Source organism: Miscanthus floridulus, chromosome 2 (genome assembly GCF_019320115.1).
Source record: "Miscanthus floridulus cultivar M001 chromosome 2, ASM1932011v1, whole genome shotgun sequence".
NCBI classification, from domain to species: Eukaryota; Viridiplantae; Streptophyta; class Magnoliopsida; order Poales; family Poaceae; genus Miscanthus; species Miscanthus floridulus.
In genome coordinates, this window is record NC_089581.1 from 134,717,478 (window position 1) to 134,729,894 (window position 12,417).

The following is a 12,417-nucleotide window of genomic DNA, read 5'->3' on the forward strand; positions in this document are numbered from 1 at the left end:
GTGGCGCCAAGTAGATGGTGGTAGCATTACCCGGGAACTTATAAACCCTTTCGTGGACATTCTGGACAGGTTAGAGAAAAGTTGGAGACGTGAGGCAACCATTACCCTTGCGCACGGGTATGATGGTTAGTCCCGTTCTTTCGTGTGGGTACAGTTACACACCTTTGCAGAGTTATTTGAAAGCCTGAAATCCTTTGGGGCGAAACATTCGGTTGTTCTTGTTTCTAGACCCATTATAGATTTAATGGTGAACTTGACTATGGGATGGATTATGATGTTGACCACTTAATTATGTTATATCATTTTTACCTATTAAAGTCTTATAGTTGCTAGTTGAATTAAATATGATTCATGAGCATGTCATTCTTTAACAAACGCCATGCTTTTCTGCAAATGTAAAAATGCCTGATAAATCCCTTGCATCCACCAAATATCTATGTTGGAATTAAGTCCCACGAGTACGCAACGTACTCACGGTGTCGTCGTTAAGTTGTTTTGCAGGTATCTTCGATTCGGTTTGATCTGAGCCGAGTTTAATCTGCCAATGATTAGTAGACCTTGGGATGAGCGATTCCAAGATGAGTTGCATGTAAACTCTGATATGTATTCGAGTGAAATTAAATGGAGAATAGCCATAATGGAATAATTATTAAATATTGTGTAATATCATTCCGTTGTTAGTTGTTACCAAATACGTCGCTTCAACTAAGTTGAATTTTCAAGTGTGATGACATAATATTAATGCTTTGTATTGGTTTGTCATTTTGTAGGGTTTTGTGTCATTCAATCGTAAAAAGATCCTGAAGAGGAGATGCGGATGGCATTCTCCTGGGGTCCATGCATGTCGGTCGGGATTAGCGCAAGTTGGTCAAGAGGATGACACTTGTGTTAATTTGGCAAATATGGAAACATTCCCTCACATTAGAGGGCAATGAAATCGTGACTTCAATAGCCATAAACAACTTTGGTCACAATACAACTATGAAAGCCACTTAATTAAAATCCAAAACTTAATTATAGACATTTTAATTATGAAGGACAAAACTAATAATTTAGAGATAGGGAAATAATCATACTTATGTATCTTCTTTCATAACTTAATATAGCCCATTATTAAGCTTAGTTTAAATATTCCAACTTTATCCGAGAAAAGAACTTAGACTTTTTGCAGGAATAGTACATTATTCCTAGGAGATAAAACTTATTTACTTATACTTATGAACAGTGCTAAAAGGAAAGTACTGAAAAAATATATTAACCTTAGTCTTAGCCTTATATATTAACTATAAATTATTCTTAATCACTAATAGACTTAAAATGAACAATTCTCAGATTAAAGTTTTCCATTGGTTCCAATCTAACCGGAGAAGGTATCTTAATTTTCATAGCGGAATTAACTTATAAATATTTGCTAACGCTTAATCTTTAACAGTGCAGTAATGAAATGGAAAAACTTATTGAAATAGCACTGAAAAATATTTAGCTTATTTGGTCCGACTTATTCTTTGGGCCCTTTTCTTACCTTCTTCATTCGCATGGATCACAACCTACTAGGCCTGGGCCAGGAATGTGCCCACGGGCTTTCTTCACCGCCGGCCCAGCTGAGCCGCGAGCTATCGTGGCCGCAGGATGTGATCGGACGATCAACAATTCAACATTCTCCCCCATCCGATCATTTTTTCCTTTCTCCCCCGAGGCTCCGACCTTTCTGCCACAGCCGCCGCAGCGACGACGCCGAAGACGAGCTCGGAAGAGATGGCGCCGCCTCGGGGCCCCTCGCCGGCGCACGCGTGCGGCCGCACGCGGCACCGTCGAGCGGCCTCTGGGTCGGCGCCGTTTGCCGGAGGCGCGCGAGCACAGGAGAAGATCCGGCGGCGCCGCGGCTCCCTTAAGCGGCGAACGGCGAGGTGGTGGCGCCGCCGCGGGGCCACGTCGAGCAGCTTCACGGTCGGCGCCCTAAACTGAAGACCCCGCGCGCGCAAAGGGGAGATACAAGGCGGCGGCGCGGCTTCCTGATGCGGCTGCGACGAGCTCGCGCAGGGCCTCGAGGGCCAAGGCGAGGTCGTCGTCGCCCTTTGTTGAGTGGAAACTACTTTGCTTAGTCTTAGGGTTAGGGATCTTATTTGGGACGAACTTAGGGGAATTTTGTATGCTTTCGGATCTTATGATCTTATCTTAGGGTTAGGGATCTTATTTGGGGATGAACTTTGGGGTAATTTTGCATCTATGCTTTCGGTTTTGAGTATGAACTGAGGCGTAGGGTTTGAAACTCGAGGCTTATGGTTTGAAAATCGACTTATTTTCACCGTTTTCCTCTTGAATGCTTAAGTGAATCCCGGATCTTGATTCAACTTATTAAACTTTGGTTAGAACTAATTAACCTTAGACTGGATTTGAGAATCGCCTAGCTCCCATTAGAGCACCTAGTACTTAAGAGTAACACTTAATCACACTTAGATTTACACCAACATGTAGATGGAAGATGCCCAGAGGGCTGCAGAAGTCCACGAGCTTGCGTGATGCAGGCGTAGGTAGATCTCCTTGTCCAGTGGGCGTCGGTGACAAGGACGCTGGCACAGAGGTGGCCGGCGGCTGGTCTCTGGTCTTCAAGCCGAGCCCACACTATCCTAAATCGGTAGGTTGGAGGGAGAGGAGAGAGTCATCTTAACGTGACCTCTCTAGTTTTATAGTGCGGGTCGGTCCTCGGATCAGGCCATTTTAATCAGTTAGAGGTGCCCCCCATCAGGGCCATTATGTGTCTGTTAAGCCCCGTAATACTCTGTTGACCCAGCCTAAGATCAATCCAACATTTGGACCCCTTTCTTCCTACTCTTTTATTGCAGGCTGTGCAAAAGTTGGTTGATGAGGAATTTGAATGTATTGTCCATTTGCGGACATCATCATTTCAGAAGAGAGTTGCAACAGCCTGGCATGACTTTATCAAACTTTCTGGGGCAGAAAACAAACTTGAGGCTCTTCTGCAGGTTGTGGAAACTCTTATTTCTCCTCCCTCCTGTGCACATATATCTGTCTTTCCATACACTCTAGTTTAGAACTTGACAATTGTATAAAAAAAACCTCAAAACTGGTTTTATATATGCATTCTACACGTTGTTATATTTTTTTTGACAGTACAGTAATGTAGCTATGTTAGATGGATTCATGTTTCCAAATTTCCAAATGACAATTGCAAAAATGTGAAGTATGAATAAAATATAACCGCATTATTGCATCTTGAATTCAATTAATGGAATAATCTTTTTTCAAAACGTCATTGGTTTGTGGCTAGTTTGTGTGTTTGGGGTGGTTATATCAGTCATTCTTTGCTTGCCACAAGCATTAATGAAGTTGTATTTTGTCTGATGTGGATTTCAATATTGAATGTGCATAGTCGGAGGCTTGGAGCCAAAGGGAGAATTGCAATATGCATCTGTTCTAGAATATCTAATTGTGAGATAACAAAGAACTTTGTTTCATATAGGTTCTTGAGCCAAGCTTGGCGAAGGGAAACAAAGTTATGGTGTTCTGTAATACTCTAAATTCAAGCCGTGTAGTGGACCATTTTCTAACTGAAAATCAGATGTCCACTGTTAACTATCATGGAGAGGTTCTGGCTGAAGAGAGGTTTGTTATATTCTTTACTCTGTTTTTTTCTTTTTATGTATTAAATGATATATGACTTCCTTCATGTTTATGAGATCCGATAATCTAACGTAGAGTTGAGAACCTGAACAAGTTTCACTTTTTTTTTTTTGAAAGAAAACAAGTTTCGCAATGAAGAGGGGGATTGCCCAACATTAGTATGCACTGATCTGGCAGCTAGAGGTCTAGACCTGGATGTTGACCATGTCATCATGTTTGGCTTCCCATCGAATTCGGTATGTTGCATGGCCTATTATGGTGGGCCAGACCTATCAGAGAAGGAAGCGCAGCCGTGGCTAGAAGGTGCGCGCGCGACGAGCGAAGGCGAGCTGGGCGCGATTACCACAGCGCGCCGGGCGCGATCACCACGGGACTCGGCGCCACCTTTTCAGGATCCGTTTAGTTGGGTTGTTAGATCATTTTGGTTTGTTAGATCACTTGAGTGTTTTCAGGAGTTTGTTAGCAGTGTGTTTGGATTTGCCTATAAGGCCTAAACATTTGTTTAATGAAAAGGTAGCCAGAGATTAGAGTTAATCTCTCTCTTGCTCCCTGGCACCCTTGCCCTCGTGTTCTCTCGTTCCACTGCCCTAGCAACCGGCGCCGAGCACGGCGCCGCCGCCTCGCCGCCAGGCGTTCAAGCCACGTCCGTCCACCTCTCACTCATACCCTCTACGCAACAGGTTAGGCTCCAACATGGCTTGTATGGTCTCTGTGTTTGCATTTACTCCCAGCACACTGATTTTTATGCAGTCTTTGTGGTGGTTCTTGTGTTTTTAGATTGATTACCTTCACAGAACCGGGAGAACTGCACGCATGGGAGCCAAAGGTATAAACAATTCTTAGCTGTAACTGAACATATGTACTTGCCCTTTATTGTTACCTTGCTAATCTTGTTACATTCTGTGCATATTATCTCTTATATTTTATTATGGTCTCGTTACAAACCTGAAACTAGCCTCCATTTTATTATGGTCTCATTACAAACCTGAAACTAGCCTCCATCATTGGAACTTAGGTAGTGTTTGGTTAGGCGTACATAGATGAATAGGATGGATCGTCCTGGATAGATGGGTTACGAATGAGACAAGTCAGGATGAGATGGTACGTGTTGATTGTTTGGTTACCTGTACAGGATCTGTACAGGATGGTACATGATTTTTATTTGGATGGTTGTATGGAATGATATGATTCAGTACAAGATCATGTCTGGTTGGTTGTATGGGTCCATCCATTTACATATGTACCACATATTTGGACAGACAGGAAATAAAAACATGACTTGGTTCTTGAATGTTTAATTTTGTTACTTCCCAGTAAATGACTTTTTATTCTCAGAAGAAGCCGTGTACCTATAGAAGAAAATAAAAAGGCCAATAAGAGATCTGTACTAATGATTTTTTATTCCCTGGAGACACCGACGGCAGAGGACCACCAAGGGCCGCCAGCAGCAGCCTCTGCGGCCCGACTCCAGAGGCACGTGCAAGACCGCGAGTCACAGAGGACACGGAATGGGTGGGAGGCGAGATGTGAGTGCGATTGTGCGAGAGGCTCCTCCTTTCGGTCTTTTTCAGCGCACAGGCTTGTACAGCATCTAGAAAGTATATTCTTAGCATCTGGATGTTTCGGTCTTGTATGGAATTGTTCAATCCGGCTACCAAACACTGAGACAGGTGGGCCCCACGTGAATATCCAGGATGCACCTGTACATACACGATTTGATCCAAGCAACCAAACGCTACCTTAGGCTACCAATCTGTCCATCTCAGTATCTTCATCGCAGGGAGACCTTGCTGTTCTTTCATTAACAGGAATACAAAAATACAATACTAAACTGAACAGTATTACACTTTGCCTACCTTAGAAAAGGGATAGGATAGAGGGAGTTTGAATCTTTGGCTTTTCTGAAACAAAAGGTGATCTGATTTTGTGTCTATATAGGTTTGCCACTTGTGTAGATGCACACACAGTAGTCTGTACCGGGGTGATCTTCAGAGTTCGGACAGGCAGCAGTTACAGATTTGCATGTTTCCTATGTCTAATCACGCATTCTCATGGTCCTAATGCAGGTAAAGTTACAAGCATTGTGGCTAAGAAGGATGTAGCTTTAGCTAAACAGATCGAAGAGACCATGAAAAAAAATGAGAGCTTGGAAGCTACACGGGATGATGAAAGTGATGAAGAGGTATGGTGCCTTGTTGTTATGTTGCTTGATGCTGCCTTGTTAATCTTATTACGGAGCCCTTCTGTATACATGTTATTTTTCATCATGTTAGGATGAAGATTTTGTTGCGGATAAGGATGATAATGTATCTCCTGATGAAAACCTATCTATTTTAACACCTACTACTCTCCATACTGAGATAGTTGATCTAATTTACTAGGACTTCTAATATTAAAATAGATGTACATTGAGGAACTTAAGACTAATTATTCCAAATGTTTTTTTCATGCCCATCCATGCAGTTCATGATCTGAATTTGTTGGGCATTACGAGAGACAGTGTCAATCGGGATAATTTGTAATGTTCTGCCTCTCCTTGCAGAAGGCTAAACCATAGTATTTTAGGATTTAGATACATTGGGGTTTTGGGGGGATGGTTGTAGTATGTTCTGCTATATTTGTACAAAAAAGATTGAACATTCATAGTCTGAATTTATGTGCTCTTAAGTCAATACATGTGCTGATTTTATACAATGTTGCATGCTTTTGGTGGTAATTTACTAGGCGGCTATTTTTTTGCTCTTAATGGCCAATTAAGGCTCCATCGCTTTTCACCTTCTTTATTTTTTTAAAGATAATGTATGCTGATGTATGCAAGTATGATGATGAAGTGATTCTCATGTCCTTTTTTTTTAAAAAAAAAAGTATGCAATCGATGCTTGCTGGTAACTACACTTTGCTAAATTATTCCTTTTCTTATGCTGTTCTCAATATATCCATAGGGTCTAAGACATGAGGTATTTACCAAAGTCCTTCGTGGTCTATCTGGTGCTAAAGTCACAAGGCCAGGTTCTTTCAGAAGTTGCCAAGATGGATATGCAGTTAAGTCATCACTCAAAGCGATGGACTGTTGTATCCACTTGAAAAGGGTTTCTTCTTCCTGCCAAGGCCACCTACACTCATTCTTCTTGAGGAGGTATCAGTTTATATTTGTGGTGGAAACTCTGTGTCCATTCATGGTAACTGCTGTTTATTACATTCTCAATGCAGATTTTGTTGAATTTGAACGTCATGGTGCTGGGGGTGCCAGTATATCATCTCACTATTTTGACCTCATTGTCAAACTGAAAAATGACCAAGAGCATCTCTTCAGAAATATTTAAAGGAATGAATACCACAACCTCTTCAACTTCATCAAGTATGTCCCTTTTATTGCCTTCACCATCTTTCATGTTATACAGAAACTTAAGTTTGCCTTCCCTTATTTTTGACATTCTTTTTAGTGGAAAGACCATTAAAATAACGAACCTTGGAGGAGATGGTCAAGGTGCAAGCGGTGTAGTTACAGTTGTTCTACGAGACACTGATGATGATGCTGTTGATCCATATCTAGATCGTATTAAAAATCAGGCTGGGGATGAGGAAAGTGATGAAGAGGTATGGTGCCTTGTTGTTATGTTGCTTGATGCTGCCTTGTTAATCTTATTACTGAGCCCTTCTGTATACTTGTTATTTTTCATCATGTTAGGATGAAGATTTTGTTGCGGATAAGGATGATAATGGATCTCCTACTGATGACTCAGGTGATGAGGAATCAGATGCTAGTAATAGGGGTGGTGAAAAAGAGGTATTTTTAAATTTATTGTTGTTGTAGGCCTGTAGCAAGCCTGAAGCCATGATGTAACGTGCAGTTGTTCTTCTCAACAGAAACCATCCAAGAAGGAAGCAAAGCAGTTCAAAGCCAGTTCAGAAAAGGAAGCCTAAGGGCAGGGATGACGAAGGACAAGAGAAGAAAAAGGCAAAGAAGAAAAAAGATCCTAATGCTCCCAAAAGAGCAACGGCGCCATTCTTGTATTTCGCAATGGCTGAGCGAGGAGTAAGTTCCTTCAACTAATAATTCCCAGCATATTTGGTAGAACATAACTTTTGTCAAGGATGACACAACTGAGCAACATAGCAGGTTACTTTATTACATGTAAATTCTTTGGCCATAAGATATTTTGTCACTGAGGGTAGAGCAGAAACATTCCCTCACTAGAAACTTACTACACACATAGTAGTAACCACTATCTGATGTTGAACAGAAGTTTTAAAGTTTTGTCATCATGTTTACAGCTAAAACAAAAGCTGTGTGCTCACGGTTTTTTTTGTCATGAGCAGGCAAAGAGAAGCAGCCTTACATCCAGCAGGCCCAGGTCGACAAGAAACGTGATGAAAAAGAATACGCTGTCTATCGTGGTGAAGCTATGACATCGGCAACTGTTTGCCATCGGGTGAAATTGCTAGCATGCGTGTGCCTACGCCCTAGGCTGCCGGCACTATTTTGTCTCTGGCATTTATTATTAAGGCAGCTGCGCTCGGCGCAAAGATTCGGCTTGTTTGCTGGTTGGTTTTTGGGCTGGTTTGGGCTGGCTGGTGCTGGTTTGTTGTGAGAGGAAAACACTGTTGGCTGGCTGGTTTGGGCTGGCTAAAATCAACAAGCGAACAGGCTGATTGTACGAGATCTAGAGCCAGTTTAATGGACGTCATCACTATTGTGGCCAAGGTGTTTGATCGAATACCAATGGGTTGGATTTGTACGGGATTAAACCATAGTTTTTAAGGCGGTAAGGCGAGGTGTAGCACCCGACCCCCTTTCAGACGCCTAGGCGAGTTAGGCGCGCAGCGAGGCGACGCCATACACATACTCTAACCTTCTATAGGACAGCACAAACATACACTTATACATACCTTTCTGTTGCCAATTCTGGAGCCCATGTAGCAGTGATCCTCCTGTTTTTAGTTGCCTTCTTCCATGTGCCATACAATCCCTAACAAGTTTCAACATGTGTGACTCATTAATATAATTATGTAACAGAAATACTTTGTAATCAGATTAAATATGGATAGTGAAATACCTTTTGATGATCTGAACTCTCTTTTCTTCTCCCAAACAGCAAGCTGCATATACAATAAGGAATTTAGCAACAGCAAGGAAATTTAGCAACAAAAGACAAGCAAATATCAATATGTCATCATTACATCAGCTCATCAACCCATAAACTCAGATAAGAGTCTTAGTGGCATAGTTAGCCACATTACAAACATTCCAGAAATATAGATAAGAGTCTTAGTGGCATAGTTAGCCACATTACAAGCAGGTCACAAATATAACTAGTGCAGATCTGAAATATGCTAGCCATATGTTGCTAGCAGCCAACTCTAGTCAATATCTGTCATCAAACTCATCAAGGATGTTTGGACCCTCCATGTTTTCGCCGCCACTATTGGAGCCATTGGGATCCTGCTCACAATCGCTCACATCAGCATCGTCATGTGGATCTTTCTCTTCCTCTTCTTCGTTGGCCAAACCTAAGTCTTCTTCAAGTTCAGCCAACCTTGACTGTCCATTTCTTGCACGCTTGCTGCTGGCATTCCTAGATTGCGGCCTCGCAGCGAGCTTGATGCACCAACAGCTTCATCCACAAGTTCCCATGTAAGGCCATTACCATTGTCACCATTGTCACACCCACGGGCACCTTGAGGATGAACATAGGAGGAGTCAGCCCACTCATTGTCACAATCAAACTCCTCAATGACCAAAGGATCAATTTTTTTCCCTTTTTCTCACGCCTTAACTGAAACCTGGTCTTCATCTTCCGGTTGTAGGAAACAAACACAATGTCATTTAATCATTTATGCAACAACCTATTTCTTTTCTTTGTATGCATCTACGAAAGAAGAATGGGAAAACAACAAATAAATGTGTCATTAATTGGCTAGCTGAGCAGTGAGCACAAATCAATTAGAAGAAAACAGTGACTAGTAAAGTTGGCAATACTCACAAACTCAAATGTACTCTAGTTTCTCTCACAACCAGAGGATGAAGCACAAAGACTAACAATGCGTCTAGCAAACCTTTGAAGCTCAATAGCACGACCACCATATGAACGCCACCAATCAACTATATTGCCAAATACAAACATATATTAGCATTTTGAGATAAAGTATACTTGGCTACTTGCTAGAATTAAATTGCACATACTAAAACCTGCTGAAATTATAAGAAAAACAACACGTACGAGGGTTCAAATTCTGTAGGTTTTGCTTGGCCATTTTGTTTGAGAATGCATCTCCTCTAAGGCCTTCATAGTCTAAGGATTGAGCATCAATCTTGCTTCTAATTTCTTCATCCTCCACCATTCTTCCAAGCACATCAAGAAAACAGTCTCTTAACTGCCCAACAGTTGCATCATCATTAGCTTGTATGAGAGAATGCAATCTTCCTAGGTTCAAATACAGTGCAATCCCATACAAAGGATGGTCCATTTGTGTGACCCAACGCTTCTCAATGATCTTAATGATATTCTTGAGCAAGGTTTTCTTGTTTTCAGTAGCAAAGCTGAGCTTGATCTTCTCTTTTGCATGATTCATTAGTGTTGCAACCTCTGGCATTGCAGGCCTCTCATCACCATCAACCACCCTAAGAACAATAAGCATAGGTGCTGAAGCTCTAAGGCAATCTTCAACTGAATTCCAAAATTCCATAGAGAGCACAGTGTTGTGCACTTCTTAACCGGCTGCAGTTTTTGCCAATTTGTTCCCCAACCATTCTTCACTAACAAATAAAGCCTTCAAAGCATCTCTATGCTTGTGCAAACTTTTTAAAGTGAGGAAAGAGGTGGCAAATCGAGTGGCTGCAGGTCTCACAAGATCAGCCCCTGTCTTTTCTCTCATCAAACTAAGAATTCTCCCATGCCTATAGATGAAAGTTGTGACACGTTTGGCTCTTGCAATGGGCTTCTTAAATTCCTTCAAGTTCCCTATCTCTTCCAGCATAAGATCCAAGCAATGTGCAGCACATGGGTTCCAATACAACGTAGAAATCCTTTCCATTAGAATTCTACCAGCTGCCTTGTAATTAGCCCCATTATCAGTGATAACTTGAACCACCTTGTCATTCCCAATCTCCTCAATCTTTGCCTCCAATAAATCAGCAAGCATAAATGCATCATGTACCTCACTTGATGCATCAACAGACTCCAAGAAATAAGTCCCTGCAGGGCTGTTCACAAGGAAGTTGATCAAATGGCGGCCTCTCTTATCAGTCCTGCCGTCTGACATAAGTGTGCGGCCATACATCTTCCAGGCCTGCTCATGTTCCTCCCTCATAGAACTGGTCTATTTCATAGCATCCTTAAGCAATGGTTCACCTAACATATAGGGAGTAGGAGGCTTGTAACCTGAACCAAATTGTACAGTTGCCTCAACTGCAATCTCAAATTGTCTTGCTGCTGCTGCATTAAATGGCACACCACACTCATAGAACCACAAGGCCCACTGTTGATCCACATAGTGCTTCTCCTCTTTGGTCCTTATCTTGGCTAGAATTGTTGGCTGAGAACATCCTTTACGCCTTTCATCAACAAGTTCTTCAGGTGTTTTCCGAAGCATCTCAACAATTGACTTGTTAACCTTCGGCTTTGCCTTTGTATTGCTTGCTGCAGTAGCCTTGAATAAATAATTTGCACGTCTTAGTTTAGCTGCAGTCCCTGAACTTGGCTGCACCTTGGAAGCTTGGGATTCTGCAGGTGCACTGTCTTCAGCTTGAACAGATTTAGCTCTAGCTGTTGGGGCTGCTACTGCATCTACCACCACCACATCTGCTGGTTCCTCGGGTGGCTCATCATCCTCTTCGTTGAACAATGGCCTCCTCCTCTTATTGGATTCCAAGTAATCTCTCATCTCCTTCCTAATGGTAGTGGTGGTCTTAGGACACATTTTTGCATCTCCATATCCACCTGCCAGATGCTGCTTCAACCTTTTTATCCCTTCAGAAACCTCAATGTCACAAAGAGTACATGTCACCTTATCTAGCTTTTGAAGATTTGCCCAATATCCATACTTCCAGCCTGGATCATTTGAGTTGGCCTTTCTTGCTTTGTCTACCTTAGGATCATAGTTCTCATTGTCGGGTGGACTTATGCTTGCCATTCTAGCATTAGAAAAAAAAATAGCAAGTTGGCAATGGCAAGTCTAAAAAAAATACTAGCAGACAACAGATAAAAAAACTAGCAAACTCTACATATGGTTTCATCTATGAGCCTGTGAGCTATCCATTCCAACTATGCAGCAAAGTTCAGACATGCATTGCAGTTGTGTGGTATCAGTTCTAATCCTTTAGTTTGTCTGCACTTGTATTTTGGTAGATTTTGTGGCGGCACATGAGAATTAGAAACCTCCTGTACAGTTTGTTTTGCCGTTATCTTCAAAATTGTTTGTCCTTGCTGTAAGCTTCTAAACTGTCCAACTGTATATTCTTATCAGCTTGTCACTGTTATGCAGGCTCAAAAAGTTTTTGGAAACAAGTGGACTGAAATTGCAAAAGTTGTCTCTGGATGGTGTGTTTTTCTTATTGGATTGTTGTTTATTGCAATTTGAAAAAAGGATAAAAATGAGATTTGTGAACTAAGGTTTATGGCTTATGTATTTTTGTGTTTGGCTACAACAGAACTGACAATGCAGTGAAGAATCGCTTTTCTACTTTGTGCAAAAGGAGGGCCAAGGATGAGGAGCTATACCAAGAAAATGGTGTGCCATGTTCCAACTAAAATGCAAAGAGGGTTCTCACAGAAA

General features: G+C 41.8%; 1 protein-coding gene and 1 pseudogene across 1 annotated transcript; one reads left to right on the forward strand and one right to left on the reverse strand.

The window, feature by feature from the left end:
* Window positions 1-1,741: 1,741 nt before the first annotated feature.
* Window positions 1,742-8,303, forward strand: LOC136539754 (FACT complex subunit SSRP1-like; annotated as a pseudogene).
* A 2,050-nt stretch (window positions 8,304-10,353) lies between these two features.
* Window positions 10,354-10,953, reverse strand: LOC136537110 (uncharacterized). Its single transcript, XM_066529188.1, has one exon. The coding sequence runs from the start codon at window positions 10,951-10,953 to the stop codon at window positions 10,354-10,356; it is 600 nt and encodes a 199-aa protein (XP_066385285.1).
* Window positions 10,954-12,417: the final 1,464 nt, after the last annotated feature.

Bases quoted from the DNA above. Each gene is read 5' to 3' on its own strand.
- LOC136537110 (XM_066529188.1), bottom strand. From the start codon at position 10,953: ATGAGGGAGGAACATGAGCAGGCCTGGAAGATGTATGGCCGCACACTT.